This window comes from Seriola aureovittata, chromosome 1, assembly GCF_021018895.1.
Source record: "Seriola aureovittata isolate HTS-2021-v1 ecotype China chromosome 1, ASM2101889v1, whole genome shotgun sequence".
NCBI classification, from domain to species: domain Eukaryota; kingdom Metazoa; phylum Chordata; class Actinopteri; order Carangiformes; family Carangidae; genus Seriola; species Seriola aureovittata.
This window is the reverse complement of record NC_079364.1, coordinates 19630221-19658203: the sequence shown is the minus strand read 5'-3', so window position 1 is coordinate 19658203 and position 27983 is coordinate 19630221. Positions and strand designations below refer to the sequence as shown.

The 27983-nt window shown below is 38.1% G+C and overlaps 3 protein-coding genes across 4 annotated transcripts; 1 reads left to right on the top strand and 2 right to left on the bottom strand.

Annotated features, from left to right (window-relative positions):
- Positions 1–278: 278 nt before the first annotated feature.
- mpc1 (mitochondrial pyruvate carrier 1) lies at positions 279–4455 on the bottom strand. The gene is made up of 4 exons (XM_056383369.1): positions 4245–4455; positions 2553–2649; positions 1894–2026; positions 279–1251 (listed from the first exon to the last, which is right to left on the bottom strand). Exons 1-4 carry the CDS (start codon positions 4317–4319, stop codon positions 1227–1229), a joined length of 330 nt encoding a protein of 109 aa, XP_056239344.1. The 5' UTR covers positions 4320–4455; the 3' UTR covers positions 279–1226.
- A 1520-nt stretch (positions 4456–5975) lies between these two features.
- On the bottom strand, positions 5976–14176 carry LOC130169805 (globoside alpha-1,3-N-acetylgalactosaminyltransferase 1-like). Its single transcript, XM_056376797.1, has 11 exons — positions 14145–14176; positions 11613–11654; positions 11171–11272; positions 10587–10619; positions 9563–9697; positions 9237–9345; positions 7633–7746; positions 7225–7341; positions 6920–7053; positions 6606–6683; positions 5976–6433 (listed from the first exon to the last, which is right to left on the bottom strand). The coding sequence occupies exons 1-11, from the start codon at positions 14174–14176 to the stop codon at positions 6286–6288; spliced, it is 1044 nt and encodes a 347-aa protein (XP_056232772.1). The 3' UTR covers positions 5976–6285.
- Positions 14177–18424: 4248 nt separating this feature from the next.
- Positions 18425–27966, top strand: ddx21 (DEAD (Asp-Glu-Ala-Asp) box helicase 21). Of its 2 annotated transcripts, none has more exons than XM_056379844.1 (16): positions 18425–18583; positions 19649–19882; positions 20110–20250; positions 20597–20672; positions 21147–21322; positions 21460–21577; positions 21772–21957; positions 22279–22424; positions 23066–23215; positions 23548–23709; positions 24022–24141; positions 25441–25514; positions 25729–25888; positions 26228–26362; positions 26642–26686; positions 26812–27966. In XM_056379844.1, the coding sequence occupies exons 1-16, from the start codon at positions 18500–18502 to the stop codon at positions 27070–27072; spliced, it is 2268 nt and encodes a 755-aa protein (XP_056235819.1). In that variant the 5' UTR covers positions 18425–18499; the 3' UTR covers positions 27073–27966. The 2 variants fall into 2 exon arrangements, with proteins under 2 accessions (XP_056235819.1, XP_056235811.1); XM_056379836.1 differs by having other exon boundaries at positions 19646–19882.
- Positions 27967–27983: the final 17 nt, after the last annotated feature.

The window sequence follows — 27983 nt, the reverse complement described above, 5'->3', positions numbered from 1 at the left end:
ATTAAAAATAAAAAATTCGAAGCAACCTCTTCATTTCCATTTAGTTTGATTTGAACTTTCTAAGATTTGTCTATTGTTTAGTGCTACTCTAATAAAGGCATTAGGTTGCAGAGCAGTCTTGAGTGTAAATACAGAGCAGTGGAGTCTTTGACATTGGTGAAATACCTGAGTATCCCTAAGTAACAATGCCCATGGAGTAGGACTTCACGACAAACAAGAAAAAAATGGAATCTGAAGTTGCAAAGGTGAACTTCAGAAATAAAAATCCACTCGCTGAATTGTGTTCAAGTTGGTTATTGCCAGTTTATTTAAACAAACCCAGAGAATCAAATCTGTAATCAGGAAAAATGATGTGAATTATATAATGACAATAAATTAATGTGAATGACACATAACAACAACACACGCTACACGTTTGGTCAGCACTGACGGAAGCAGCTTGCCTTGCCCAGTTATGCTGGATTATAACCCATCTTAATTATAAAGATTTACAGTGCAGGCAGCTTCACCACATAAAAAAACATACATATTTATTTTGTATGATTTAAACATTTGAATGAACAATTCCTTATTACACTGTAATAAAACTATGTCAAATTAGATCCTTATACACACTACATTTTCGATATACAGCATAATATCTTGCTCCGCGGAAGAACAAATAAAAAGCTTACCTCTGTGTGTTTTCTGTGTTTGAGTAAAGGTTAATGAATGGAAGTCCATACTCTTGGACAATGATAATCTACCATGGTGGGGACATATTTACACATACTAACTTTTCTATGGAATATCGTGAATATTTCAATTACTAAGGAGGTGTGAAAGTAATAAAAATGTTAATGCTGATGACCAGAAATGAGATGACTGGCCAATAATGATTATTTTTGCCTAATTTGAAAGTGTTTATGGCCGATGGATTGAGTGAGCAAAGCATGTAACTGTCAGGCTGGTTAGCTGAGTGTACATTTTATTTTTGTGTGTCATGTTGAAAGTTGCAAAAAATCAGTTGACCTTAAATCTTGGAGGAAAGCATCTGCTTTTTTCTGTCTTTCTAGTAAAAAGTGACTAAAACTTCGTGTGGAGGATCAATCATGGTGATATATCATGGTGTAGGTGCCACAGTTTCAATGATTAGATAAAATGTTTTGATGTCCAGGTTTGGGTGGCTGTTGTAGCAACATGGTGCCACTCTGCAGTGAACGATCTCCATCTGCTTCATTCTGTCACTAAGATCCACTCTTCTTCTCCATGCTGAAATAATAAATAAACAGTCAGAGTGCACACAATTCTACCTTAATCCCAAAACCTAAATGCAAAGGATAATTCCAGCTATTTTCATCATGGGTCTCATTTTCATAAATTTAAACATCATGTTCATTGCTGAATGCAAGTCACTCTAAGTTTCATTCTCCACTGGAGTGTATCTGAGGGTAATGCTTTCCTCATAACTCTTAAGTTGAGTCAATGATGAAATATCATTGTGGCAAAATAAGGATCAGGTTGAAAATAACTGGAGAGACACATTGTATTTAGACATTTGTTATTACAAATAACAGAGAACATGTAAGAAAGACGGATGACAATGTAAATGCTATAGATAGTAGCCTGATAAGCCACCTGTGTGTCATCACTAACATCTCTTTAACTGAAGCTTGATAAGATAGCTGATGACTTCAGTAACTTCAGTGACTTGCAGAGAGGTCAGGTGACATAATAAACAACAGGATTGGATTTTTCTGTAGGCAACTGATTGAAGACTGTAGACCATAACACAAAGCCATCATTTTTGGAAATTTTGAGAAAATTTGCGAATGCTTTCGTCCAATACAACTGTTTTACTATACATCCCCTGTTCACAATGACAAAGAAAAAACAGACTAGAATATGACTTACTTGAACTTAATGAGGCGACTTCCCTGGATTAGCTGTGCCGTCTCATTGGTCAAATGGCACGCAAAAAGTAGCCAGTTGCGTGGCTGCACCTTGTAGGCAAACCTCATGAAGAGCAGTGAATAGCAGGACAGAGCTGAGACGAGAGAGAAAACATACAGACAAAAGACCTTCATTAACCAATAGTTATAACTTCCATTAAATTCTGGACACTTCTTACCACTGCTCAAACATGTAACAATAAATAGTTTAGCTTTATTACCCACAAAAGAAAATCAATTATAGAGTAACTAACAGCACAAACTTTCATATGAATATTGACCTTTCAAATCTTAAATCAACAAACAGCTACAGATAAGTGGTCAGTACAAACTCTTCTGTCAGGCCTCTGTTACTTCAAGACCTTTTTGAGGCCAAAGTGAAAACGCTCTCATTCAGAATGTGACAAAGACATAGGACAGTCACCGGAAATATTCAGTGTGACTAACAAAAATTGCAGCTGTTGTTTACTTTATAGAATCTCTTATTTCTTAGTTACCTTGAGATAAAGTACAAATTTCAACCCTTACCCTAACAATGTGAACCAGAAAAGGACAGGCATATTGTGTGTACTGTGCATTTGTACATTTATGTTTATCTGTGTATGTGTCTGTGTGTCTTACCGAAGGTCATTCTGCCACTGATAATCTCAGGGCTTTTCTTCATATCTGTGATGGCGGCAATAGGAAGACCCCAGTTTGCTACAGGGCCCCAGAAATGCTGCACAGACACGAACAGACACACACACAAAGGGACATATTATATTAGTTGACATTTATTAACAGTTATTACTTTATAATAAAATGTTATTGTGAATCCCATTATAAAAAGGAACTGGTGTTGAATATACATGGAAGAAAAGCACAATAGTGAAGATTTGAAAATGATACAAGCAAACAGACATACACTCATAGGGGTGGCTATTTTGTACAGTACATATAGGTAAAGTCAAAATAGAAAGGCAGGCAGATAGAACAGGCAGTCACAAATGTGGAAAAACACAGTCAGAAACACATAGTGACAGACAGATAGACAGACACAAAGAATGAGTACTTACCGTGCTGTTTAATGTTTTGTTTATTTCAGGGGCCACATGCAAGAGAAAAGAACAAAAATACAGATAAGTCACACTAACAAGAACTACGTCACACAAGAAAAGTCACAGGTTTGTTTCAGGCAGTTCACAAATAATGAGAGAACTAGTACAATCCCAGATTCTGCGATTAAAAGTATCTGCTCCATCTACACATCACTAAATTACGTGACATTATAGTCCCTGGATGAAAATGTTAAACTACACTTACAGTGAACTGGCAACCACAATATTCATAATACAAGCTGATACACTTATCGGTTACTGTATTTGCTCCATGATAATAATACATGCCACCAAAAAAGTGCCTTGTCCGAAAGGGTTTTGTTTATATTTGTCACAAATTAGAGTAAAGGCCATGTCACAGTGATGCAAGAGGCCATCTTTGTTTACATTTGTCACACATACAGACGAAGGTATATTTGGGTTATCTTTATTCTCATTAATATTATTTTTAAGAATGTTTTTAACATTTGAAAGTCAAACAAATGCACAATGGCTACAGTGCATTTGTTTGACTTTCAATCTTAAACAAAGATGGCCTCTTGCGTCACTGTGACATGGCCTTTACTCTAATCTGTGACAAATATAATCAAAGATGGTCTGAACAATAATTTACCCTTCACTCTATTCTGTGGCATGTACACACACCACCAAAACACATGTACACATTAACCAGCATCTTCACAATACGTGAAGAAGCAATAAAAGCAGCTCCCCTTGCTCGTATTTGTCTGTCAAGCCAGATTTGACAATCGGCACAACTTCAATACTGTTGTTAGAGGCAAAGTATTACCATAAGTAACGAACCATTTTCAAAGATTACTGATTGTTTTTGGATGTTTCTAGAGCGACTGACTCCATGTACCTCACATGTCGTGTAATTATAATCCATGAAAACTAGTATATCCACAGTTTACTGTTCTGCATTTACAGAACACTTCATAAACTTGAGTAACAAGTTCACTCCATGCTAGACACATAGAAAAAGCACAACCGTCCTTGAAAGGTGAAACGGTGAAAAATAATGCTAATGCAACAGACGGTGTAACATAAATTATTGAAAATTGTGACAGAGTTTTATTAAAGCGGAAATTGAGCTGGCTTTTAAAAATTATCCAACGTTACCGAGCGGTATAACCTAGTCACTCAACAGCTAAGCAGCTAGCATACATTAGCATGCGTGCTAACAGAAAAATTTGTTAGATGCTTACACATACACATACCTCGTCAAATAATCCCTGAACTCTTTGCTCTTCAGGTGGTCAATAGCTTTCCGTGCAATTGCCCCTGCCATGGTTTAACGCTAGGATGGTGTGTGTTTTAGCCGAGAGGAGCTCTGTTTCACTGCTGAAGGGCGACTGGAAACTCAGTTCAGAGGACGACCGGTCAAATTTCCACCCATAACAGTGGGGCTTTACGACACTGTCGTGGTGACGCAGCTCAACCGGAGGCGGCTGCCTACATTCATGCTGCCTAGTGTGGTGTGAAAAAAGACGAGGTTAGAAATATTTCTACTGTAGGAGACCTTGTATAATTAACTTTGGTCCACACACCAACCACAGCATATGCACCTTAACGCTGGTTCCTTAAAACGGAACGACGAAGAAGAGGAAGGACGAAAAAACAGAAGCAGCAGCAGTGACAGGTTACTGGGTCCGGGATGCAACAACACAACGGCTTTCATAAACATTCTTCATTTGCAACGAAGCAGAACAACAACAGCCGCGGAAAAGTCTGCAAGAACGTAGCTCAAACTTTGTACATGCCAAGGACGTCATTAAGGCCAATGACATCCATCCAGTAATGGTCATTTTCTAATTAAAATTTAATTTAAAATAAATCTGAAATGTTCTCAACTATCTTGTCGATCATACATTTTTATTGAGGTTCCATGTTGGCATGCTTCAAAGTACAGTTTGAGGGGAAAGACTTGGTTTTAGGGTTCGGGTTAAGCATTTAATTGTGATGTTTAAGATTAGGGTAAGGCACTAGGGAATGCATTTAGGGTTCTTCTCACAACTATAGAAAGACCACTGAATGCAGATGCTGTGCTGTGATGGGAGATAACAACACAGGAGCACAAAATTAAATGGGGAATTAAAATTCATAAAACAGCTTATGTCTAGGTCGTTGGAAAATAGCCTTGGTTGTCTAAACAAACAGATTTCTTTGGTTTTGCGGTATAAAAAAAGTCTTGTAAATCTATATCTGATCTTGGAGGATCATAGACGAACATCCACTGCATGTTAAAAGTCACCCTAACACTGTACGTAAAAAGGCACAAACATAAATGTACACATACTTACATGCATGCAAAAATTTGTTACATGCACATGCTCACATACAGAGTATTTTCCAGATTAAGGTAAAAGTAAACTTTATTATTCATTTTTAATTTGTTTGTAAAAAAAACACAGAAACAGTAACATTTTTGTCATTGCATTCAGCATCGAATGTGTTTACATTTCAGTCATTGTAATACAATGCACACAATGTAATGCCTAAAAAATAATGAAATGAAATGAATGAATGCAATACAGAGGTAATACACTGTAAATCCCAGAGAATCCAGATGATGCTGGCGCACTACAACACCCCTAGGGGGCAATATGAGCATTTACTTTTACATCTTAAAAAGGGAGAAAATGAAGGCAAAAAAAGTTTACGTTAAAAGTCTAAATTCTGTGCTCAATATCTTACAAAAGAATAAAACACAGGTGATGGACACAGTCTGAGAAATCTCTAAAAACTGTTTAGCAGCGTCCTGACTTCAGTTATGAAAGAATATATAATGGATGAAGCAGACGTGAGGAACTCCACAGAACAAAATACAGTGTCTTCAACTGCTTTCTACAGTTAATCTCGACAACACATCGTACTATCATGGTGTGCTTTACCATGGGCATTTATCACAGAAAAAGTCAGTGATAAAATTGCCGTCGCCTTTTTAATCATACGCATTGTTACAATGGACACTTGTAGTTCAATTTAGCTTGGATAAACTGTTGACCCAACAGAGCCAAACAGAATCAATGACTTTTATATTGCCATGTGACAAAGTCTTTATGCTGGCCATAAATTTTATAATAAATATGTAGGGAGCAAGATTAAAATCCATATTTTTTAATTCTTCATTTATACCTTCGAGAGTATGCTACAAAATACAGAACAACCTAGCTATCCCCATTATTATTATTATTAGCCTATTATTATTTTTTCTTCAGAAGGTTCTACATCATAAATATTAAATTGACTCGACATCAGTGTCCACCATTGGGCCGCACCTCTGCATAGTTCTTAACCAGCTGGGAGACCCTGACCACTTTGATGTCTGCAGGTATCTGATCGTAGTCTGACCACAGGTACTCTGGAGACAGCACCTTGGTTGGTTTGTTGTTCAACAGGTACCTGCATGACAGAAAGAAAGGCATAAAAGACAATGACTAGACAGAAAATGATTGTGAGTAGTAGCAGCATGTCAAACTTTACATTAAAAATGGTTGGAACAATAAGATTAAAAAAATAAAAAAAAGCTCTGACAAAGCTGACTGTGAAACAACAGAAAAACAAAGACGTGTACTTGTTGAGGTGACTTTCTTCCTGCCATACAGCTTCGATCTTATTCTTGGCATCCTCTTCCGACTGTTCGTAACAGTACCTGATAAAATAAAAGAGGTAGAACTCTGTGACAGAGGTTGCTAGAGGTAGATTTTATTTTTACATATATTTGAGGATGAGAGTAATGAAAGAAGCAAAACTTGGTAAATTAGTGACATTACTCTCAAAAACTTGTAAGATACTTGCATAACGGTCACTTTTGTGACAAGATGTAAGCTACTCTTTTAATTAGAAATGCCACAAAAATAACTTAAGAGATCAATTGGTTTTGGTTACCTGACTAGCTTGTACATTTCCTCCAGATATCCACCCCAGACAGCAGCTGTGTAATAGTAGTCTCCTTCACCAGTAGGAATGTATGCCTTGGACTTTGGCCGACGCTCATACGGAAAATTATCCCTGTTTGTGTTCTGAGAAAAAAAAAAAGGAAAAAACATTAACTAAATTATGGATTAAAAATTATGGCAACAATAACAGCAATAATATAGGTGAAAAAAAACATTGCATTGTGTTATTGTGAACATAAAATAAGAAAAGACTTCACTAACTGAAGATAAACAGTGTAGGAGAAAGAGTAAAACCTTGTAGTAGCCGCGGTGAAGCACAGCAGATAGCTGGCTGAGAGACTCTGCTCCAAAGTGGTTGTGAAAGACACTGTCGATGTCCATCATAAAAAGATAATCTGCTTCATTACGGATCTGAAAACATGACAGATGAGATGTAGGACTAAATGCTTCATGGAGAGGCTCAATTAGATAAAAGAAGATGTGATTAAACAGTTACTGTAACCAGTAAGCAATATTTCAGAGTACCATATTTTATTTTTATGCACCTCAGTGAGTGCTGAATCTTTTTTTATTGTTGCTGCACAAACCTCCTAGTAGAAGTAAAGACTGAACAGTGAAGATTTTAAAGCATCAGCCGCTGTAACCAGATGAAAATGTCAACAGCTTTCATGTTGTGTATGGTCTATTTTGCACATTTCTTACCTGTTTGTCAATCGTGATGGTTGCCCATTTCATCCTACCAAGTACTACATCCTGCCAGCGCATAGCACTAGGGACAGTGACAATTGAGATCTTCCGGCCTTCACCCAGTCTAATCTGTAAAGTCAAATAAATAAATAAAAAAAGAAAGAAATGAATTCTAATTGTCATCTTCTAACAACATTAATTGACAGTATGCAAATGCAAAACAATCTTCAGGAAAAGACGTTTCAATGATGCATTTTGTAGCTGAACCAAGCATTTTGAGGAAAATAATGATGAGTCTGGGCTAAACCTTTATCCAATAAACTGGACAACTGACCTCTATAAACATGAAATCATCTTGGAGATTAAAGTAGCTTTATGGTATCAAATACCATCATATGCAAAACACCTAGGTTAGTACATAAACAGCAAGTTTATTTAGGTTGTTACTCTGTATGGAGTATTGCCACACATGAAGATATGGTTCATACGCGATTTCTGCAATGGCAGTATTGAAGATCTTTTTCTCATTTACATGTGTGTGTTTTTTGTTCCTATCTGACCCTCTACTTTACATACTGGTTCACCAGCGACAAACACACAACGCCAAGTCCTAACAAACTAAGAGCAAAACAAACGAGTCAGTGCTCACTTCTGTACAAAGAGACTAGAAATGTTATTTCGTAGTGCACCGGTGGTGGGAGATCCCTTCCAGGTCACCATGGGGTTTAGTCATGCCCACTTCCTGGTTTTTAAATGTTTGGGGAAGGCTATATATTCACTTTGATGCTGCTCTCTCTCTCTCTCTCTGCTCTCTGGTGAGCCTGTGGTGTGCTGTCTTTGCTCTGTTTGTTTTGTTGGTTTAGTTATTGTGTTTTGGTCTGTTTAGTAGTTTCATTGTTTGCACACTGTTGTCCCTGGTATTGGTTTGGTTATTTCCCCCAAGAATTTGTACCTGTCTCAAGTTCTAATACATGTTCCTTTTGTTTGTTTCTCTACAGTGTTGTAGGCGCGGCAGCGAGCGTGGCCGGACCGACGGTGGAGGGTTTGGTGGTAGAGTTCCTTACCTGTGCTTCGTCACCCCTCATATTAGTGTGTTTGCTAAATTTTGCACTTCCTTCACTATTCATTTGCATCCCCTTTGTTGATTTGTTGTGTGAGTGTGTAGGGCACCGGAGTGTGGTGAGGTACTTTATCCCAGTTTAAATGTTCTCCCTTCCCTGTCTGCGGCAACAGCTGCTAATCCTACGGCTCCTTTTCTTTTTTTGTGTTCCTGTTATTCATTTATATATGAGACAAATTGGAACTTGAGGCACTTATGTTTTCTATTGCTTTTTTTTTTCTTAACTTTAATAAATTGTTGTTGGTTTTTATATATAGATCTTTTAAATAAATTTGTAATCTTGGGGGAAATCCTTGTCTCAGTCCATCTTTTGTCACCTGTATCAGTAAGGTATCTGTGGATTAACTGTTTTACTGAGGTATTAAAGGGGTTCAGTAGTACCCGAATTTTTCAGTTAAATCCGGGCCTTGCCACGGCCCGGCCACAGTAGTATTTATTGTTAAATAGTATATGTTTAGCCCCAAACTACTTTTATACATATTAATAAACGGAAACTCACTTTAGGAACGTCTTTTTCATTGTCTGTGAAGATGTAGTAAGTGACCCTGAAGTCAACAAGAAAATACTTTTCACTCGACTCTAGGAAGCCCTTTAGGAAACGAGTGTATCTGTACATATGGAGAGAAGCAAGGTAGAAGCATTATCAATTAGTATAAGACAAGAAAAGACAACACAAGATGATTAATACAATACAGAAGGTAAGTAGAATTTATGTGAGGTAGCTTTACAATTTCATGTTTACAAGATTTTAAATTTCATCTTCAAGGTGTGGGTTGGGTCAAACCTCACTCCCATAATATCCTGTGAGATATCCTGTGTACCTACTTGCCAACAGCAAACACCACCACAGCGACTCTTGGGTCCATTCTCTTATAGATGTCATCGATAACGACTGGATCAAAGGTTCCCTCCCAAACCAGAGGAGCGTTCCAATTTGTCACTGAGTTCACATCAGTGCGTCTGCAGAAAACAAAGAAATTGAAATGAAATCAGCATAACCCTAACCCTGAGGCAGTAGCTAATGATGCAGTCAGTGCCAAAGGTTGCCCTCCGCATGCTTCCTCTACATGAAGAATAGCACAGCAGGTGCAATTACCGCGCTAAAAAGATTGTAGGCACTCAATCAATCAGAATATAGACCTAATGGTAGCTAATGTTACGTTGTCATTACATGAACATTCATGTTGCTACAGAATGTAGAAGTCAGGTTTCTTCTCCCCTTTACAACCTTCTGTCTTAATACACCTGGAAATTCCGAAACAGATAATCAGAAAATGCCGAATTTTATGAAAGGGGTTGTAAATTACCAATTTGAATGTTACACTTACAAATTATATATGAAATAGTAAAGTACTGCAACTAATAACAAAATTATATAATAAACTCAATGAGGAATATTAATTTATATAATAAACCAAAATAATATTGCACCTCTTAATTTACAAAACAAATTACTATGGTAAGCTTATAATTAAAATAATCCAAATGTGTACAATAATTAATGTCAGTTTTCCTTGTGTGTCACTCTCACCGCTTTCACCAGCATCACATCCAGCTGCAGTTGGCAGGAGTCGTCAGCAAACTTATCCTGATAAATCCCATACACATTTTCTCCACCCCATAGTGTGGGTATTACAATTAGGCTACATGAACAATGTTGGGCTTCAGCAAAAGTGACTGCCCAGACATACATGGAAACTAAATAATTACACAAAATGGCCAGACAGTTTAGAGAAGTCTTAGCTTTAAATATGTGATGACAGTGCCAAATTGAGATACTCAAAATCCAGCTTGTCATGTATAAATTTTACACAGCAGAATAGTGTAATACCTGTTCTCAGTATCTTACCCTTTTTGTGTGCTTGGCTGAGCATATTTCAATCTGGAAAAAAAACAAAAATCAAATCAAATTTAACTTTATTTTGAAGTTGAAAATAATATGGTCAGAGGCACATATAGCACAAAAATTTGCACAGAAAATACATAAAGTAAAACAATAAATACAAAAAAGACAGACAAGGTGCTGTGTTTCTGTAATGTGTTTTTTAAAATCATACTATCCATTGGTCCTTCCATGTATTTGTCAGTTCCTATTCAGCGACTCCTGAGGCCTACCCCCCCAGCATGTATGCTTTAAGTCCCGTTGTTTTAGGGCTGTAAAACTTAAATGATGATTAACCAAAGGTGGAGTAAGTGTGCTTATTGCAACAGCATTAAAAGGAAAGCTGGAAAACCTATGCTCCACCCCTTTATTATTTATATACGTTTATGACCTTATACAGATTCTTGCACAATTTACTATCTATTGTGGTAAAAATGTTGTAAAGGTTTTATAGCAGGGCGAGGACATGAACCTGAGTCACACCAAGTGTAAACTGGCAGCTGTATTTGAACCACCTGTTTCTCTCTGTCTAAAGAAAAGTGGATTCCCACCCAGTTTTCATATTTAGGTCTCCAATCCTCCATCTGCTGCAATCTTTTGTCTTTGCATCCTTCACCTCAGGCTCAGGGCTATTATCACAAGGCTGGCAAATGCTTAATAGGGAAACACATGCAAAAAAAAATCATTAATCACATGACAGGATGGAATTAATGACATGGATAATAAAACAATTTAAGGTGTAAGAATTCACAAAAATGCTACAGAATGAAACTTCCTGTAATGGTTGGGTGGTGACAGGATTCACTTCACAATGTGCAATTTCACTTTGAAAGGTTTACATTTAATCCAGCCAGCAGATGTCCACTGTGACTGGTGGGTGTTTGTTTCCTACACATTCAGTTGATACTCTTTCTTGAGTAACCAGCTCAGTGGGTTTTCATTGTTACATACATGTGAATTGATACATCTTTTTTTGTCTTAAAGAAACCTTACCTGAAGGACGAAACAGGATATCCAGAATAGATATAGATAGTTCTGTAAAGACACAGGGATGAGTTAACCAGAGTGTAGAGTAAAGGAATAAAAATATAATTTTATAGATTTGAATGAATTTGCAGTAAGAGTAGGAATGTACAGTAAAGGAATAAAATGTAATCTTATAGATTTGATTTTTTTTATATATACATATACACATAAAATACATAGCTTATATATACATACATAGAATAATTTGTGTTCTGTAAATGCCTTTTTTTTTTGCTTTTTTTTTTTTTTTGCTTTTTTTTTGAGCAGTGGCTTCTACTCCTTAGTGTTTGACTATTATGTTGGCCCCATTATCATAAGACACATTCAAGCCTGTTGTAACCTCAACATTCACAAAGCCAAAGAAATGAGCCTTGATGTCTGGCTTCCCCTGTAAAGTCATGCATATTTGCTCCTGGTGACTAGTGTCAGGGGTACAGTCCAAGATAATGGAGAAGTACTTTGAGTTTCTCCCTTGACTCTTACTAGAATCATTTACCACTTCACATGATTGGTACTTTATACAAATTGGACTTTGACCGTAGCTTGTTATGGTAATTTGAAGGGAATTTTTAAAAGTCTCAATTACACAAAAATCTTACTAAAAAATTTTAAAAACAAATATTTTGGACTACTTCAATATCTAGCTACTGTTTAAGTTTCAGCTTTTATTCCCTTTGTAAAAAACCTTGCAGGTCTAAAGTGCAAATGCAGCTGTGTTAGGAGAAGGAGAAGGAGAAGAACAGCAAAGAAGACCAAAATATAGTCCTAATAATGTAGCACAATATTTAACCTATTTATATATATCAATTACCTTACAGTTACATTATTATACTCAGATCATATATATTATCGTTAGTCATTTGATATAATTTCTTTAATCAAAAGCCTTAATCATGTAGAATCTATAAGATAATTTTAGAAACACACTTAGCATTACTATACTTTGCACTGTGGTAAAAAAAAAAAAAAAAAGTACAATTCTTATTACTTATGACTTACCCCAAAAGGATGAGAAGAAAGACAAAACTGACCAAAATATGGGTCCTTGAAATGTAGCGCAACATGTTAATTCTCTGAATAATTTATGGGCTATTGTCTGACCAGACTGTATCTGTAACTGGAATCCTACTGAACTTTCTTTTTTTTTTTTTTTTTTATAAAAAAAAACTACAGACTAACTTACTTAGACTAAACTAAGCACTACAGCACTGGCTGTTCGCTCAGTTTCAATATAATCTAAGACACGCAGGTCATTAAGTATTTACATACATAGCCTACTGCACAGGTTGCACTTCTACTAAGCATGAAGTAAACTCAAGCAGTGTCTAAGAGGGAGGAGGAGTGGGAGGGACTGCCGTGTTGGACTGACATCACGACCAGGAGGAGGCATGAAATGGTAAGAAAATTAACTGAAGGACAAAGCCATTGAGAGTAATGTGTGCAGTAAAAACAAAGACAAGAAAACCTCAAAGAGACGCTGAAGTATGTCAGAGCAACCACTTTTTTTTAATCTCAAGGAAACTGATATGAATAATATTCAGTTGAATGCAGTGTAAGGCCAAGGAAGACCTGCGTGTCTGCATTTTATTTTTAACAGGTAATCACATCTCGTGCTCTCACTTTTAGTCACATACTGTATGTCAAAAACAAAAAGCAGAAGTTATACAGGCCATGTGAACAGTAAAAGTGTGCAAACAGATTAAGTTGTCGGCTATTGTAAAATATCTTCACTAACGCAATATTCTCTTTGTAACTTTGTACTGCTCTGCGTGTTCACAGAAGATTTAAATTATGATTTTGACTAGGTATGTCTGGAGTGGGATGAGATCACTGGCTTCCAGAGGAAAAGCATACAACGGGGGGGGGGGGGGGCTTGAGTGGACAAACTAGCTGAACCTGTTTTTCAACAGACCCTTGCTCTCCCACCTCCAACAGCCCCACACTATCCCTCTGAGCTGCCGTCCTCAGTCAGCCCCCAGGACTGTCCCTTTATGAAATCCATCCTCCCCCTATCAACAACATCAGAGGAGCCCCTGCTGATGACCCCATTTGCTGACCCCACCCTCCCCACCTCCACAAAAACCTACTGCAGACCATACGACATCTTCCACTGGATTTCACACCACAAGCAACCAGGTGAAGAGACAGACCGAGAGATTTTATCAGAGCACGGCTTAAATAAACATTTGGAAAAACTGATTACTGTTAGGATCTGCAGTGTTGTCCATTCCCCCTTGTTTCCCTGTTGTGTTCTCCCTTCTTGTTCCATGTTTGTCCCCAGTTTGTTTCCCCCGTCTATCTGTGTTTGTCTTAGGCTGGGTGTGTGTCTTAGGCTGGGCATGGCTGACCTACATTCTGCTCTTCTGCCAAACTCACCACACACCTGCTGCTCCTCTCCTGTGGATAATTTACTCTGATTGCCAGCTACCTGACTTAACCCTGGCCTTTCTCTCCAGTCTTCGCCAGTTCATTGTGAACCTTTCAGTGGTAAGACCTCACCTGCCCCATCCAGCCACGTCCAGCCTCACCATCTCATCCCTCCCCGAATTCTCAGGACTACCATACTTGTGAGAGAAGAGACCCGTGTCTGCATTGTGGGTCCAGATAACTACTGCTAGATTGTAACAATTACGCAAGTACAGGGATACAAGTGGTGGATCAACCTTGAAAAGGAGTAACTTGAACAGAAAACCTAAAACCATATCATGTATGCTATGGTGTTTGACTGTATTGCTCCCATAAAGCTGTTAAGACTTGACAGTTGAGTCCTGCGGCAGTGTCCCACATGGCTGGACCCCAAAAACTTGTCCTGCTATATATCTCCAGAACAGTTTTATTCACATGTTGCTTCAAAACACTTCTTGCAACCCAACAGCATCATTCGAAGATCTGGCAGCATCTTTAGTGCACACAGGGTCAGCCACTGCCAGTTACAAGCTAATAAAAAAACATAAACAAATGATACGTCCTCTAGTCGCCAATTTTGGTGCACACCACCACCCTAAATAAAATCTCTTCTATTCAGGAGACAGACATACTGTGTACTATGGACATTGTGAGCATTTAAACTAATGTTCCACATCTAAAGGGTTTGAGGGCAGTTGCTCATTTTCTATATTCGAGAAAAAAATCAAACTCCAAACCCCTACTGGTTTTTTGGCAGAACTTACTCAGCTGGTTCTCAATAAAAACTAGTTCACTATTTTCTTTCCATCTACAATGTCAGGAAGTTAGCATGGGCAGTGCATGTGCTCCCAATTATGCCAACTTATTTATGGGAAAGTTTTAATAAGTTTATGTATATCAAAACAACCAGGTTCTTTCTATATGAAATTGTTGGTTTCAACAACATATTTCTAATATTTTCTGGCACAGTCAATGATTTGGAGTCTCAGTCATACAGTAAGCTATTATAGAATGTCAACTATAAAATTACAGTACAGTAGAGAATCTGTTTCCTCTTTGATGAGCTCGTTAAGAAAACTGAATATCTTGATACCAGTGTCTATAGACAAAAGACAGACAGAAACATGCTTTTACATTTCAAGAGCTACCATCCTCCAGGGTTAAAGAAGGGTCTTCCTTACGGCCTACACAGACAAGGCATTTGAGGAACATGTTACAGGGATGTATAATTGCTTCCTGGAGAGAGGATACAGTGATATGGTTACCATACCAAAAGTTTTGAGCGAGTGAAAAATGCAGAAAAAAATTACTTATTAGCCCTTAAACCTCAATGAGGGACCCAAAAATTGTGTTGGGTACCACACTTTCCCTATAGTCCAATGAGATTAAGAGGTGTGTTGTCAGACATTGGCATACTTTATCCAGTGACCCATCAGTGGGCAGTGGCTTCAAAGATTTACCATTTGCTAACAAACACGCCAAATGAAGTGTTAATGATGCAATGTTTTCTTACACCCCCACTCTGGTAAAAAGTTAATAATTTTCCTCAATTTTGTCAATTTTTCAAGAAACTAGAAGAGCATTCTTGGAGCACAGACCACCAGCCAATGTCAAACAACACGAGGAGAAATTCGTTGTAGGCCTAAATGATCCTGAGCTGCCCCAAAATTGCCCCAACACTGCCCCCAAAATCTAACGTTAACCATATATGGATTTATCTTCTGGATCTTTATTGTAACTGAGTTTAAAAACTAGAATTACTGTATCACGGTTGTATGCCTCCAACAACCAGCCAAGTTGCAAGTAATATGGCCACAGCGATGGAGGAGGACTGAAATGGCAGTTATATTGTTGCTCTCAGGTCTGACACTATTGTATGTGCGTGTTATGCTGAAGTGAAGTGCCTTTAATAAAAGTTAAGTCAAGTCTCTGGATGTTCATCATATGCTGCAAGACCCCCGGTCATATTGAAGTCATTACAATAGAAAAAAAAAATCATACAGCTACTATAATTTGTAATGTTTGAAAAAAAAAAAGTACAGCTCTTATTATGACAGGTAAAAGACTTACCCCAAAAGGACGAGAAGAAAGGCAACACCAACAAAATATGGGTCCTGGAAATGTTGCACAAAATATTAATTCTCCGGATAATTTATGCCCTATGGTCTGAACGGACTGTATCTGTAACTGGACTAATACGGAACTTTACAAGAAACAGCAACAACAACAACAACAACAACAACAACAATGTAACAGAGGTTAAACTAAACTAAAAGCATTGGCTGTAGGCTCAGTTTCAATATAAACTAAAACAAGCAGGTCATTGAGTATTTACATAGCCTACTACTACGCAGGATGTCCTGGAGACCCCTTTTAGTTGGTAGCCGGTGTGAATAATATTCAATTGAACACTGTGTGATGCAAGATAAGACCCCACCCCAGCCGTGGAAAGAAAAAAAAAGAAAAAAACACGTGACCACAAAACCCCCAAAGTTTTACTACTTTTTATTACTATAATATTCAAAACACTGCAATTCCTAGTCTGAATGTGTACAATCCCCTGTGATCCAACCACAATATTTTTAGATTAATAATAAAACATCAATATCTCATGATAACCCATGGATAATATAACTTATCTGGCTTATCCTTCCATGCGTTACTGTTTTCATTTAGTGCTGATTAGGTTGAGGAAAAGCTGTCTTGATGTGGTGCTGAGTTTCTCAATGTACAGCAGCATGCATGTTTATCTTAGCTGGAGTGAAATCTACAACTTACTTGACTGCAAGCCATGTATTTGTTGTGAATGCACATTGTTGTCATTTCAGCTATTTATTATTGTAGAAGAGAGCAAAATTCATTAATATGCCATAGTTATGCCGACAAATTACATTGGCCAACTCAACATCAACTGTTTTTGAACGGAATATGCCTTGTTAAATTAACTTTTTAAACATGAAAACAAACTATTTACTCAAGTTTAATAACTGTAAATACCATTTTTTGCCATTAAAGCTGCCAATCTGTTTTCATTCAAAAACTGTGTACTTTGTTCATTGTATGTTAAATGATCCTTTGTTACAGTTCTACTATTTTGAATGTCTGTACTGGATTGTAATACCATGTGCATTACAATTTTTTGTTTTTACCAGTGTTTGTTAAAAAAAAAACTCTTATTTTCTCTATTATGTTTTATTGGATGGCTTTGTTAAGAGAATACTGGCATTGATTTCACAATTTCAGGTGGAACTGTCATCATAATATATTCCTTTTTACATTATCTCAATACATTATTATCGTGTCCCTGTTACTGGCACATTGTGACCAATACTGCAACATGTTCTCTTGTCTAATAATTGACCTGCTAATGGACAAAATGGCAAAACCTTTGAGGAGCTTAGAATTCAAATGTTAGGACCTCCCTTACAGCAAACATTTGAATTCTAAGCTCCTCTAAGGGTTTGCCATTTTGTCCATTAGCAGGTTTATGGTGCTTTGATATTCAAATGATAGCACATTTTTCCTTGTTGTTGTCACACACCTGACTTCATCTTGGCTATGTACTGACACAAGGAATATTGAATCATATGTGACATATGTGTCTTGTGATATCATCGTTACTGTGGGCAAAATATGATGATAGAGCATCATGAGTTAGCTTGTGATTTCCAGCAGTATACTGCAAATCTCTATATTGTGTATTTTGTTAAGTTAGTTTTCTTTTTGCTAGACTTTTACATGTATAAAGATCCCCTTTAATGGGAAAAAGACTGCAAAATTTTATGAATTTTCTAGATAATTTTAAAGTGTTAATATATTTTTGCACAAGCAGAACAAATTTCATATGGAGTTGAAGTGTAAAGACAAGTACGCCTTATTATTCCTACCCTGTGGATGCACTTAATGCAATGAATCATCATACATAGAGAGCATACTACAGGACAAAGCCTCAGGATAGGACCCACTGTGCCATCTGCTGGGCAGGTATTATCGTTACGGTTTTGATGCTGACTGCAGTGTGTTTAAAGGGCATTTCGGCTGTTTATGCTATTATGCGATTATAATGTGAGAAATTTTGTTTGTACGGTCGTTTTGTTGAATTTCATTCATATGTCGCACCACTCTAATTATTATTATTTTTTTTTTTACAATACTTTATTTCTCACGTAAGCCGTAGTAGAATAAAAAACTGATAAGTTTCATAATAAAAATCACACCTTGCCTTTTGTCTCCTATGTAGCGTGTAGAACTCCCAGTGATGTATTGTGGACAGTGGCATGTTGAGGTGTGTAGTGACTTTGCGCTGTTCTTCAGTGTCTATAACTTGTATTTCTATGTGTAACTCGTGAACACGCTTCTGCGCGCCGCCTTGCGCGCTCCTTTCCGCCCGTGTGCCCGTGAGTTTGCCTGTGTGTGTCTACGCCGAGGGGTTTCATCAGGAACGAGAAATGCCGTCAAAAATCATCTTTGACACTGAAGACCAAGCCATGGAGGAAGATGTAAACACTGTCGCCGAGGCTAAAACCCTGAAGGTGAGCAGACCCGGTCGTGTCGCCCAGGACAGACTGAAAACTCCGGCTCGTGTGACGGCGTGCCCCGGCTGCTCCCTGTTTGACAACATGTGGCTGAACGTGCTAACCTGAAACCTTGGCTAACCGGCCAGCTAACTGTTAGCAGACAATTAAAGGATATGTTTCTGAAGCCACACCGATACCGTCATTGAGACACACTAGGAGTTAAACATTGTTAACTTAATGTAATCAATTGCGGTACGAATGATGCTAGCACACGTTGCCAATGTAGCCATGTAGCATAGCTGTGAGGTCACATGGCCTGTCCACGTGTTACTGAGCTGCTCTGTGGATCACAGCGTGGAGTTCTTTAATAGACTGTTTACATGTACGTGTTTCTGCGCTGCTGTGGACGCGACCGGATGTCGTGTTATACAGCTGTGCTCGTCAGCTGTCAAATATACAAAAAAGTTTATATAATTATAGCTGCTTTTCTTGATTATTGAGATTTTTCCACAAAACAAAATTTCCAACTCATGCACCCTTTACTGTTAGTTTATCTTAGGTTTGGATTTCTTTGTAAAAGTACTATTTCTTGATAACTTATGATGATTAAATGTGCACTATGTAAAGTGTCAAAACTTTTGAAGATGGTCTTACAAATAGCCATTCCCAAAATCAAAATAAGTTGGAGCAGCAATCTAAAGAGACTAAAGGGGTTTGATTAAGTCACCATTAAAACGGTTGTTGATTGATTTTACCTTGATGGATAATTAGTCAATCAAAAGCAGTGCACTTAATGTGACTGCAAATTTTGTTTATAAAAATGGTTGACTTGATCTGAGTGTATCCTTGGTTGCACAACTCAAATACAGTATACTTTAATTTTTAACTGTTCTTATTAATGTGTAATCTAAACTTAAACTAAAGTACAATGTAAATTTTAAATGTGTGAAACACATCTTTTAGAAAAGAAGGCTTTTCTAAAAAAAAAAAAAAAAAAAAAAACTTAACAGTAGCTGCATGGTGTTTGGTTTAACTGAAACCTATTTGTTTTTATTGTTTCTGTAAAAAAATAAAAAGAAGAACAAGACCAAGGAGGGCAAGAAGTTGAAGAAGAAGAAGGAGTTGGAGGACCAGGAAGAACAGGAGGACCCAGGCTGTGAACCTCCAGCACCTAAGAAGAAAAAGAAAAAAGACAAGTTGAGCGCGGATCAAGTGAACGGCCACTTAGATGAGGCCACAGACATGAATGGCAACAGTGATGGTGTTGAAACACCAAAGCAGAAGACTAAGAAGAACACTGAAGGAGACACAGAGGTCAGTGCTGTGTTATTACTACAAATATGTATATACTAGTAGATTCTCTTTCTGAGAAGATCTAATCTTGGTTGTTCTGTGGGACACTGGATGATGTTTCCTGTTAAATTGTGAAAAGGCTGTAGGGGTGATTGTTAGCTGATTAAAATATTCATGATATAAATTCTCTGGCTATAACCTGGTAGAAAAGGTCATGCTTTGTTTCCACTTTCATCTTTTTGTTTAAGAAAAAAAAAAAGAAGCAAAAGAAATCAATCGCAGAGGCAGCAACCAACGGACATTCCACCTCCAACACCCCTGTTCAGACGCCCATCCAGACACCTTCACAGTCAAGTGAAGAGTCAGCCAGTGACAGCGAAAAAGAAACGGTATGACTCTGGGGCTGATTGTTAGCAGTTTTTTATCCCAGAAGTTAAAAGTTTGTGTTGATTCTGAGTGTATGATGACTCCATTTAGGAAGCTGTTACTAAATCCTTATTTGTAGGTGTCACATTTTTTATATGATATTTGTACATTTTATCATATTGGAAAACTGCCATTTTGTAATCGATTTGTTAAGCAGCTAATTTCCCAAATCTGCATGTTTTCAAGCATTTAACAGATTCACAAATTTTGTAAACTAAAAATATTTAATTTAGTTTAATTGTGGTCTTATTGCATTGTCAGCTGTAGAGAGGAAACAGTCATATAGATTGACTCTGTTTATCTGTTTAGGAAGAGACACCAGAGCAGAGGGAAGGGGCCTTCTCCAACTTCAGGATCTCTGAGGGCACCATCGGTAAACTGAAAGGTAAACATCATAATTATACCTTTGTTTTTACCACTGTGGCTCAAGACCACAGCTGTACTGGTACATGCCCAACATCTGAAATGTTTGCTGCTCTGTGCAAAGCTGAGAAGACTATGCTTTAACTTGGTTGATGAACATCACTTTATAAAATATTTATTATGTTTGAACACTTACCTTTGTTATTGCATACACAGGCTTACTGATTGACAATCAACAATTGACATATTTTGTCGGTTTTTGAGAAGTGATCTGACACATGGCACACTTAAATAATGAACATTTGAATTTGAAATTTGCTGATCACTGTCACGGACGTTTTTTTTTTCTGTTTGTTTGTTTTTTGTTTGTTTTTTGACTGAAAATGTATATTGGAGTGTTAACAGTGGGCTTTGGAGCTTTGCTAAATAACAAATTTACCCTTGATTGCCTGTCTTTTTCCCTGTCCCGTGACTCAACTTTGTATCACTTTCTCAGCTCGGGGAGTCTCTTACCTGTTTGACATTCAGGTGAAGACATTTGATATTGTATACGATGGAGAAGATGTAATTGCCCAAGCCCGAACAGGAACAGGAAAAACTTTCTCCTTTGCCATCCCTTTGGTTGAGAAGCTTCAGGATGCATTTACTCCGACCAGAGGCCGGGCTCCCAAGGTGCACGCACACACACACACACACACACACACACACACAAACACCAATCAATGAAAACTAGCATCAGTCAGAGTCCCAGTATCGGTTGCTCCCTGAATATGTTTGTGTATGACTAAGTCTCTTTTGTGTGTCTGTAGGTTCTGGTGTTGGCACCAACCAGAGAGTTAGCTATCCAGGTCGCTAAGGACTTCAAAGACATCTCCAAGAGACTGGCTATCGCCTGTTTCTATGGAGGTAGCTCATACCACCCACAGAGTAAGTCTTACGCAAAAACTCAGTTTTGTTTAATAGAAGTCCTTTCTGAAATAGTTAAATTTGTCCATTTGTCCATTTATTCATATTTGTTTGAAATGTTGTTTTTGTCTGCTTGTTTGACAACACTTTTTTAATAGCATACTTTGTTAATCAATATCAATAGTGACTGTCTCCACTCCTCTCCTCCTGTCTAGTTGATGCTATCCGTAATGGTATTGATATTTTGATTGGAACCCCTGGTCGTGTCAAAGACCACCTCCAGAACAATAAACTCGACCTCTCAAAAGTGAAACATGTTGTCCTGGACGAAGTGGACCAAATGCTGGACATGGGATTTGCAGAGCAGGTTGAAGAAATTTTGGCTTCATCATATAATAGAGGTAAAGTAAATCTGTATGTGCTGGTTTGTAAATTGATAGTTGGAAATGTTTTTAAAAAAGTTAATGGTTCCTGCAATTTCTTTTAGATTGAGCATGTATGTGTATTCTGTGTTCATATTTATGTGTACAGTACAGTGTGTAAACAATTTGGTGTATGTTTTTTAAGACATGGTACATAAAATTCTGGGGGTAGTATGATGTTTGTAAAATCACAGAAAAACTAGTTGAACTGATCAGAGTTATGGAGGTGAGAGTGTGGTCCTCTCCACAATCCTCCACAATTACAACACTTTGTTTTTGTGTGTGCGTGTTCCTGTTCAGAGTGTGACGCCAACCCTCAGACTATGCTGTTTTCGGCTACTTGCCCCTCTTGGGTCTACGATGTGGCCAAGAAATACATGAGACCAGAATGCAAACATGTTGACCTGATTGGCAAGAAAACACAAAAAGCTGCAACAACTGTAGAAGTAAGTGTGTGTGTGTGTGTGTGTGTGTGTGTGTGTGTGTGTGTGTGTGTGTGTGTGTGTGTGTGTGTGTGTGTGTTATTTTTGTTATTTTTAGGGACAAATTTCAGAATAAAGACCTGGGGATGGCTTGTCCAATTGGGGACAAAGGCAGATTTCTGGGTCAGTGCTTATGGTTAGAGTTAGGGTTAGTCAAGTAGGACAAGTAGTGATTATAGGATTGGTAAAAGTAAGCCGCCAAGAAATGAATGTAAGTGTATGTAATTTCTCACAAATGACAAGAGTAAACGTGTGTGCGAGAAAGTGTTGGAAGAGGTGAAAAAGGGCATTAGGTATGTGATGGGTGCGATTTAACAAGCGTTACGGCAGTCTTAGTTCTTAGGCTTAGATTTCTCAAAGATGCCTGTAAGCAGAGACAGTTAAAGTAATTGAGGCTGTGAAATAAGCTCACATATATCTCCATTCGGAAAGGACAGCAAGTTAATTTGCAGTAAAACTGCCTTATTTATCATCGTCACAAACAGAATTATGATGAAGTTCAAGTCTGACTGTAGGATTAATGGAAATATCTCTTATCTCCTGGTGTCCCTCTCACTGTCTATCTCTGTTGCTCTTTTTGCCTCTGTCTGCCTTCTCTTCTGTAGCATCTGGCCATAGCATGCCACTGGTCACAGCGTGCAGCCGTGATAGGTGATGTGATCCAAGTTTACAGCGGCAGCCATGGCAGAACCATTGTGTTCTGTGAGACAAAGAAAGATGCCAACGAACTTTCCATGAATGCATCCATCAAACAGGTGGAGACACACTCGCACTTATGCACACACACTTAGCAGTTTGTGAATAGCTATTTCATACACTGGTACTACATGACACTTTTAATTTGCAAGATGACCATCTGTCACTATCGCATATCCCATAAAAAGAATAATTTTGACAGTTTTGTAAGATTTGGAAGTTGACACATTCATTTGTTAACCAAGGCTGTTACATTGTCTGTCTTCATTTTCTAATTGTGTTGCAGTGTGTTTGTGTCAATTTCCCCAGAGCAATACCATTACAAAAGATACAGCTGCGAAAAAGCAAGCAAATTTTGTAGTTTTCATTTATTTTGTTTGTATGTTTTCAGAGTGCCCAGTCCCTCCATGGTGATATTCCTCAGAAACAGAGAGAGTTGACACTGAAGGGCTTCAGGAATGGTTCCTTTGAGGTTCTTGTTGCCACCAACGTTGCAGCCCGTGGATTAGATATCCCTGAAGTCGACCTGGTGATCCAGTGTTCTCCACCCAAGGTGTGACGTGTTACCATCAATCTACAAAAACTTCAATATATCTTTGCATTTATTCAATGTGCCATTTCTTTTACATGTAGAGGTTGGATATATGATTATGTTCTAATTTTAAAGGGGAGGATTCAGTTCACATAGACGATTTCACATTGAAAATGGAAACAACTGCAATACACGTGCACTTGTTGATGAATGAAAAATGAAGAAATTAACACTTACTGGACTTGGTGGATGAATGTTAACTGTACACTTAGGAATCATGGATGCTTGTTACTTTTGCTGAACATTTTTTGCTATCTCTGTGGTTGTTCTCAGGATGTGGAGTCATACATCCATCGCTCAGGACGTACAGGCCGAGCAGGCAGGACTGGAGTCTGCATCTGTTTCTACCAGAGGAAAGAAGAGGACCAGCTGCGCTACGTAGAAAACAAAGCAGTATGTGTTTTTTAAATTTGGTGGAAGGTGCAGAAGACAATGGCAAAAAAAAAAGCGACAGGTTTACTTGTTTAAGCAGCTCTACCAAAATGAAAAAGCTTTCACATCTGTGCTACACATGGGATGAAAATGTACACGAGGGAAAGAATCAAAAATAGTGGACTACATAAAGGTAGAGGAAGGAGTGCTTCATCAGAGGAACCAGAGTTGAAGGAGGTGTTGTGTTGTATAGAAACCTAGACTGAAAGACACTTTTTCCCTGTAGTTCTGTATAGTGTGAAAACTGAACGTTTTATTCACCACGAAACTGCTTTTGGACATTCCATTCAAGTTGTGTGACTACGGTTGGATATCGTTTGAATTTTATCGATTGTGATTGTGCTTAATGTTTCCAGTTTTTATTGATTCCCTCCTTAGATTCCAAAATGATTAGATTGGTTGGATGTTTAGAAAACAAAAATTCATTTAAGCATTAATCGAACTTTCCCAAAGTAAATAGTATTTACCATTAACTAATTCTTACTACAATAAAAGCGTATGAACCTCAGACATGTGCATTAAAAAAATTGAATGATAGATCTGTCTAGAGTAGTTAATTAAACTAACTGCTAGTTGTTTACTTTTAGTTTTCTGGTGACAAACATCCATCTTTGTTTGTCCCTTATTTTACTAGGACATCATGCAAATGTAAAAGGTATTTATTGGGCTTTTCCATGCCTTTTATTAGAGTAGCAGTGAGAGAGAGGGGATGACATGCAGCAAAGGGCCGTGGGTCGGATTCAAACCCAGGCCGCTGTGGTAAAGACTGAGTCCTAATGGCACACACTCTGCCAGGTGAGCCACCGAGGCGCGCAGGGATTATACTCTTGAATCAAGGCATTTCAAGGAAAAAATAATGCTCTGGAGAATATTAAGGAAAAAAACAATGGTGGCCAAGAATCACACAGTTAAAATTGTAATCAGAAGTAAATTCACTCCAGCATGAGACGCATGAGAGTAAATGGCAAACTGCATTTATTCATCCAAAGGTGAATTGAGGCTGGACCGATGCGCAGTTGCTGAGCTTTATGATTTGCAGCAGCAGCAAGAAACACTGCACAGTCTTTCAGTCTTGTAGATGTGTAGGAACCGATAAGCAGAACCAAAATTCGCTTCTTTTTTCAGGTACTCTGCCTCTTGGCATTTTTGAACCAGTTCTAATTTGGAACCAGGCTTCGATCCTCAGCCCTATGTGTGACTACTTCAGATGTTTGTGTATTGACTACCAAACTAAAAAGATTTTATTTTGTTCCCGTCCAGGGTATCACATTCAGACGAGTTGGCGTTCCCACCGCCAATGATATCATCAAGTCATCAAGCAAGGATGCTGTCAGGTGAGTTATTCTGCGAAGTGAGAGGACTGCTATTATTACTCAGGGAACTTAGCTTAGTTTAAACTGGTTACATTGACTTTAAACAGTGTCTCCACAAAGCCTCTGTCTCACTCAAATCTCCTTAATCATGATACTGCTCAATGTGAAACTAATTTCCTGATAGCAAGGAATTCAGTGTCAGATTGTTATGATTTTATTTCTATATTGTGTACAGGTTTCTGGACTCTGTTCCAGTCACAGCTGTCGGGTACTTCAGAGCATCAGCTGAGAAGCTAATTGAGGAGAGAGGAGCTGTTGATGCACTAGCTGCTGCACTGGCCCATATTTCTGGAGCCACAAGTCTAGAGCAAAGGTCACTGCTCAACTCTGATGCTGTAAGTTGCGCACATAAACAATATATAGAGCAAAAATCTCGATGTGCTTCTCGTATTACAGCGACCACAGCTCATCCCTCACACACAGTATTTTTCTACACAAGAAAGCTTTATGTCTGCTCATGGCGGACCACCGTGTTACATTGGGCACAGCTACCCATGGGGGTAGGACAAAGAAACAAACAACCTTGGATACGCACATTCGCACCTGAAATGTTATTCCTTTTACGCACTTGAAAATGTAGCGCCTATTCTCCATTTAGATTTCTCCATGAAGTTCTTCTAGGTGATGAGTAACCCTAATTCCACCTAACATATTATTCCTATTTATATTTCCAGGGTTGCACCACGATGCAGTTGGTTTGTTCTCAGGAGATGCACAATCTGGGTTACGCCTGGAGAACCATCAAAGAGCAGCTTGGAGAACAGATTGAGAACCACATTCAAAGAATGACCTTCATTAAAGGCAAAACGGTATGTACACACACAAACATGTACATATGTGATGTGCTTCTGGTGTATATATACTTACTTTCTCTCAGTTTTAGATTATGTTGTGTTATGGTATGGCTGTATGACATTTGACAGCAAGAATAGGGTTTTGTGTAACCTTTGCAGCATGAAGAGTATATTTCATATTGTGTATACAGATTTGAAGTGAGAACAGGGATGTAGGTTACAAAGAATTCAGCCCAATGGTAGCCAATGACCAAAAAAACACTCACCATCTCATCCTTATTGTGTTTCTAACAGGGAGTGTGTTTTGATGTCCCAGTTGACAAAGTCAAGGAGATGCAGGTGAGAACAACAGTAAAAATTTTATATTGTTGTCAAAATTAAATTTGTGAAAATGAATAATCCAAAGTAAAATATTAAATATTTTGATTGTTTCTTCCTTTTCACCTCACTTGATCCCACAACAGGAGAACTGGAAGGATGGTCGCCGTTGGCAACTGACTGTAGCCACAGAGCTTCCAGAGTTGGAGGAGAAGCAGTTCAATAACCGTGGTGACAGAGGCTTTGGCGGCGGTAACCGCGGTGACAGAGGAGGAGGGTTCAGAGGTGGAAGGGGACGGAATTTCGGGGGAAATGGTGGCCGTGGTAATGGGTTCCGGAATGGCGGTGGTGGCTATAGCAACAGAGGAGGACACAAACGCAGCTTCAGCCAAGCTTTTGATTACTGAAGAACCAACCTGTGACTAATAAGACTGACTGTCACTCATCTGGGCTGGCAGTGGTTTTTATTGGCTGTCAGTGAGAGGGCTCGATGTATGGCTGGTGGGAAATCTCCATCATGATGCAAGCTGAATTGTAAACTATCAAGTATTCATAAATTGAATCCACAGTACATTAAATTACAGCTTTCAAATATAAAGTAAACATGTTATCTGAAGAATAAAATGTATTTCCATGAAGCCACATCCAAAGGGTTTAAGATCAGTTTTTCTGTGTACAGTGTAAAAACACAGTACCACTGGCAGCCAGAGTTTCTTTTAGGTGACACATTCGATGAAACTCATGAAATGACATGTTCCTAACAGTTTTGACTACATAAATTGGTAATTAATTCACTTCTTACGTCTTAAATGGCAGAGAATCAAAAACACTGGCTAATCAACCCATTTTATATTATGTGATGACATGAATTGAAAGTTTGAATGTGTCATTCAATGAGTTTCAAGTAAAGTGTTTATCTTTTTTTTACTGGATGTTTGGGGAGCAGTGGCAGCAATCAGGCTTGAGCCTTTGTCCAAAATAGAATGCACACCATCCTGACATAACAATTTGACTACATTGGATAACTGGGTGTGCAGTACCATGAAGGTGCACTGTACTGCAGACACTGTCATGTGGGAGGCGCTGCATTTCTCCTGTACGCCCATAGAAAAAAGTGATTAAATGGGGTTTAATCTTTACACTTGTGCTCAATGTCAGGTTGCTGCCCTTACCTTCAGCTGAAACCTCTCCCCGAAAATATGTTGGATAATTGCTTTGCAATTGCCTCTATTTAATAATTGTTTCTATTGCTTCCATTCATTTGAATGACATGACTTATTCATTAAAAAAGCTCAACTGAAGTTGTCTTCATTCTTTT

Coding starts and splice junctions, on each gene's coding strand:
- mpc1 (XM_056383369.1), bottom strand. CDS start 4,319: ATGGCAGGGGCAATTGCACGGAAAGCTATTGACCACCTGAAGAGCAAA. Junction 2,027..2,552: donor CAGTGGCAGAATGACCTTCG/GTAAGACACACA, acceptor CTCTCGTCTCAG/CTCTGTCCTGCTATTCACTG. Junction 1,252..1,893: donor AGTCGCCTCATTAAGTTCAA/GTAAGTCATATT, acceptor TTATTATTTCAG/CATGGAGAAGAAGAGTGGAT.
- LOC130169805 (XM_056376797.1), bottom strand. CDS start 14,176: ATGGTGAGGCTGGACGTGGCTGGATGGGGCAG. Junction 11,273..11,612: donor TATCCTGTTTCGTCCTTCAG/GTAAGGTTTCTT, acceptor TTCCCTATTAAG/CATTTGCCAGCCTTGTGATA. Junction 9,698..10,586: donor CAGCCAAGCACACAAAAAGG/GTAAGATACTGA, acceptor TGTTTTCTGCAG/ACGCACTGATGTGAACTCAG.
- ddx21 (XM_056379836.1), top strand. CDS start 18,500: ATGCCGTCAAAAATCATCTTTGACACTGAAGACCAAGCCATGGAGGAA. Junction 21,578..21,771: donor TAGCTCATACCACCCACAGA/GTAAGTCTTACG, acceptor CCTCCTGTCTAG/TTGATGCTATCCGTAATGGT. Junction 24,142..25,440: donor GCTACGTAGAAAACAAAGCA/GTATGTGTTTTT, acceptor GTTCCCGTCCAG/GGTATCACATTCAGACGAGT.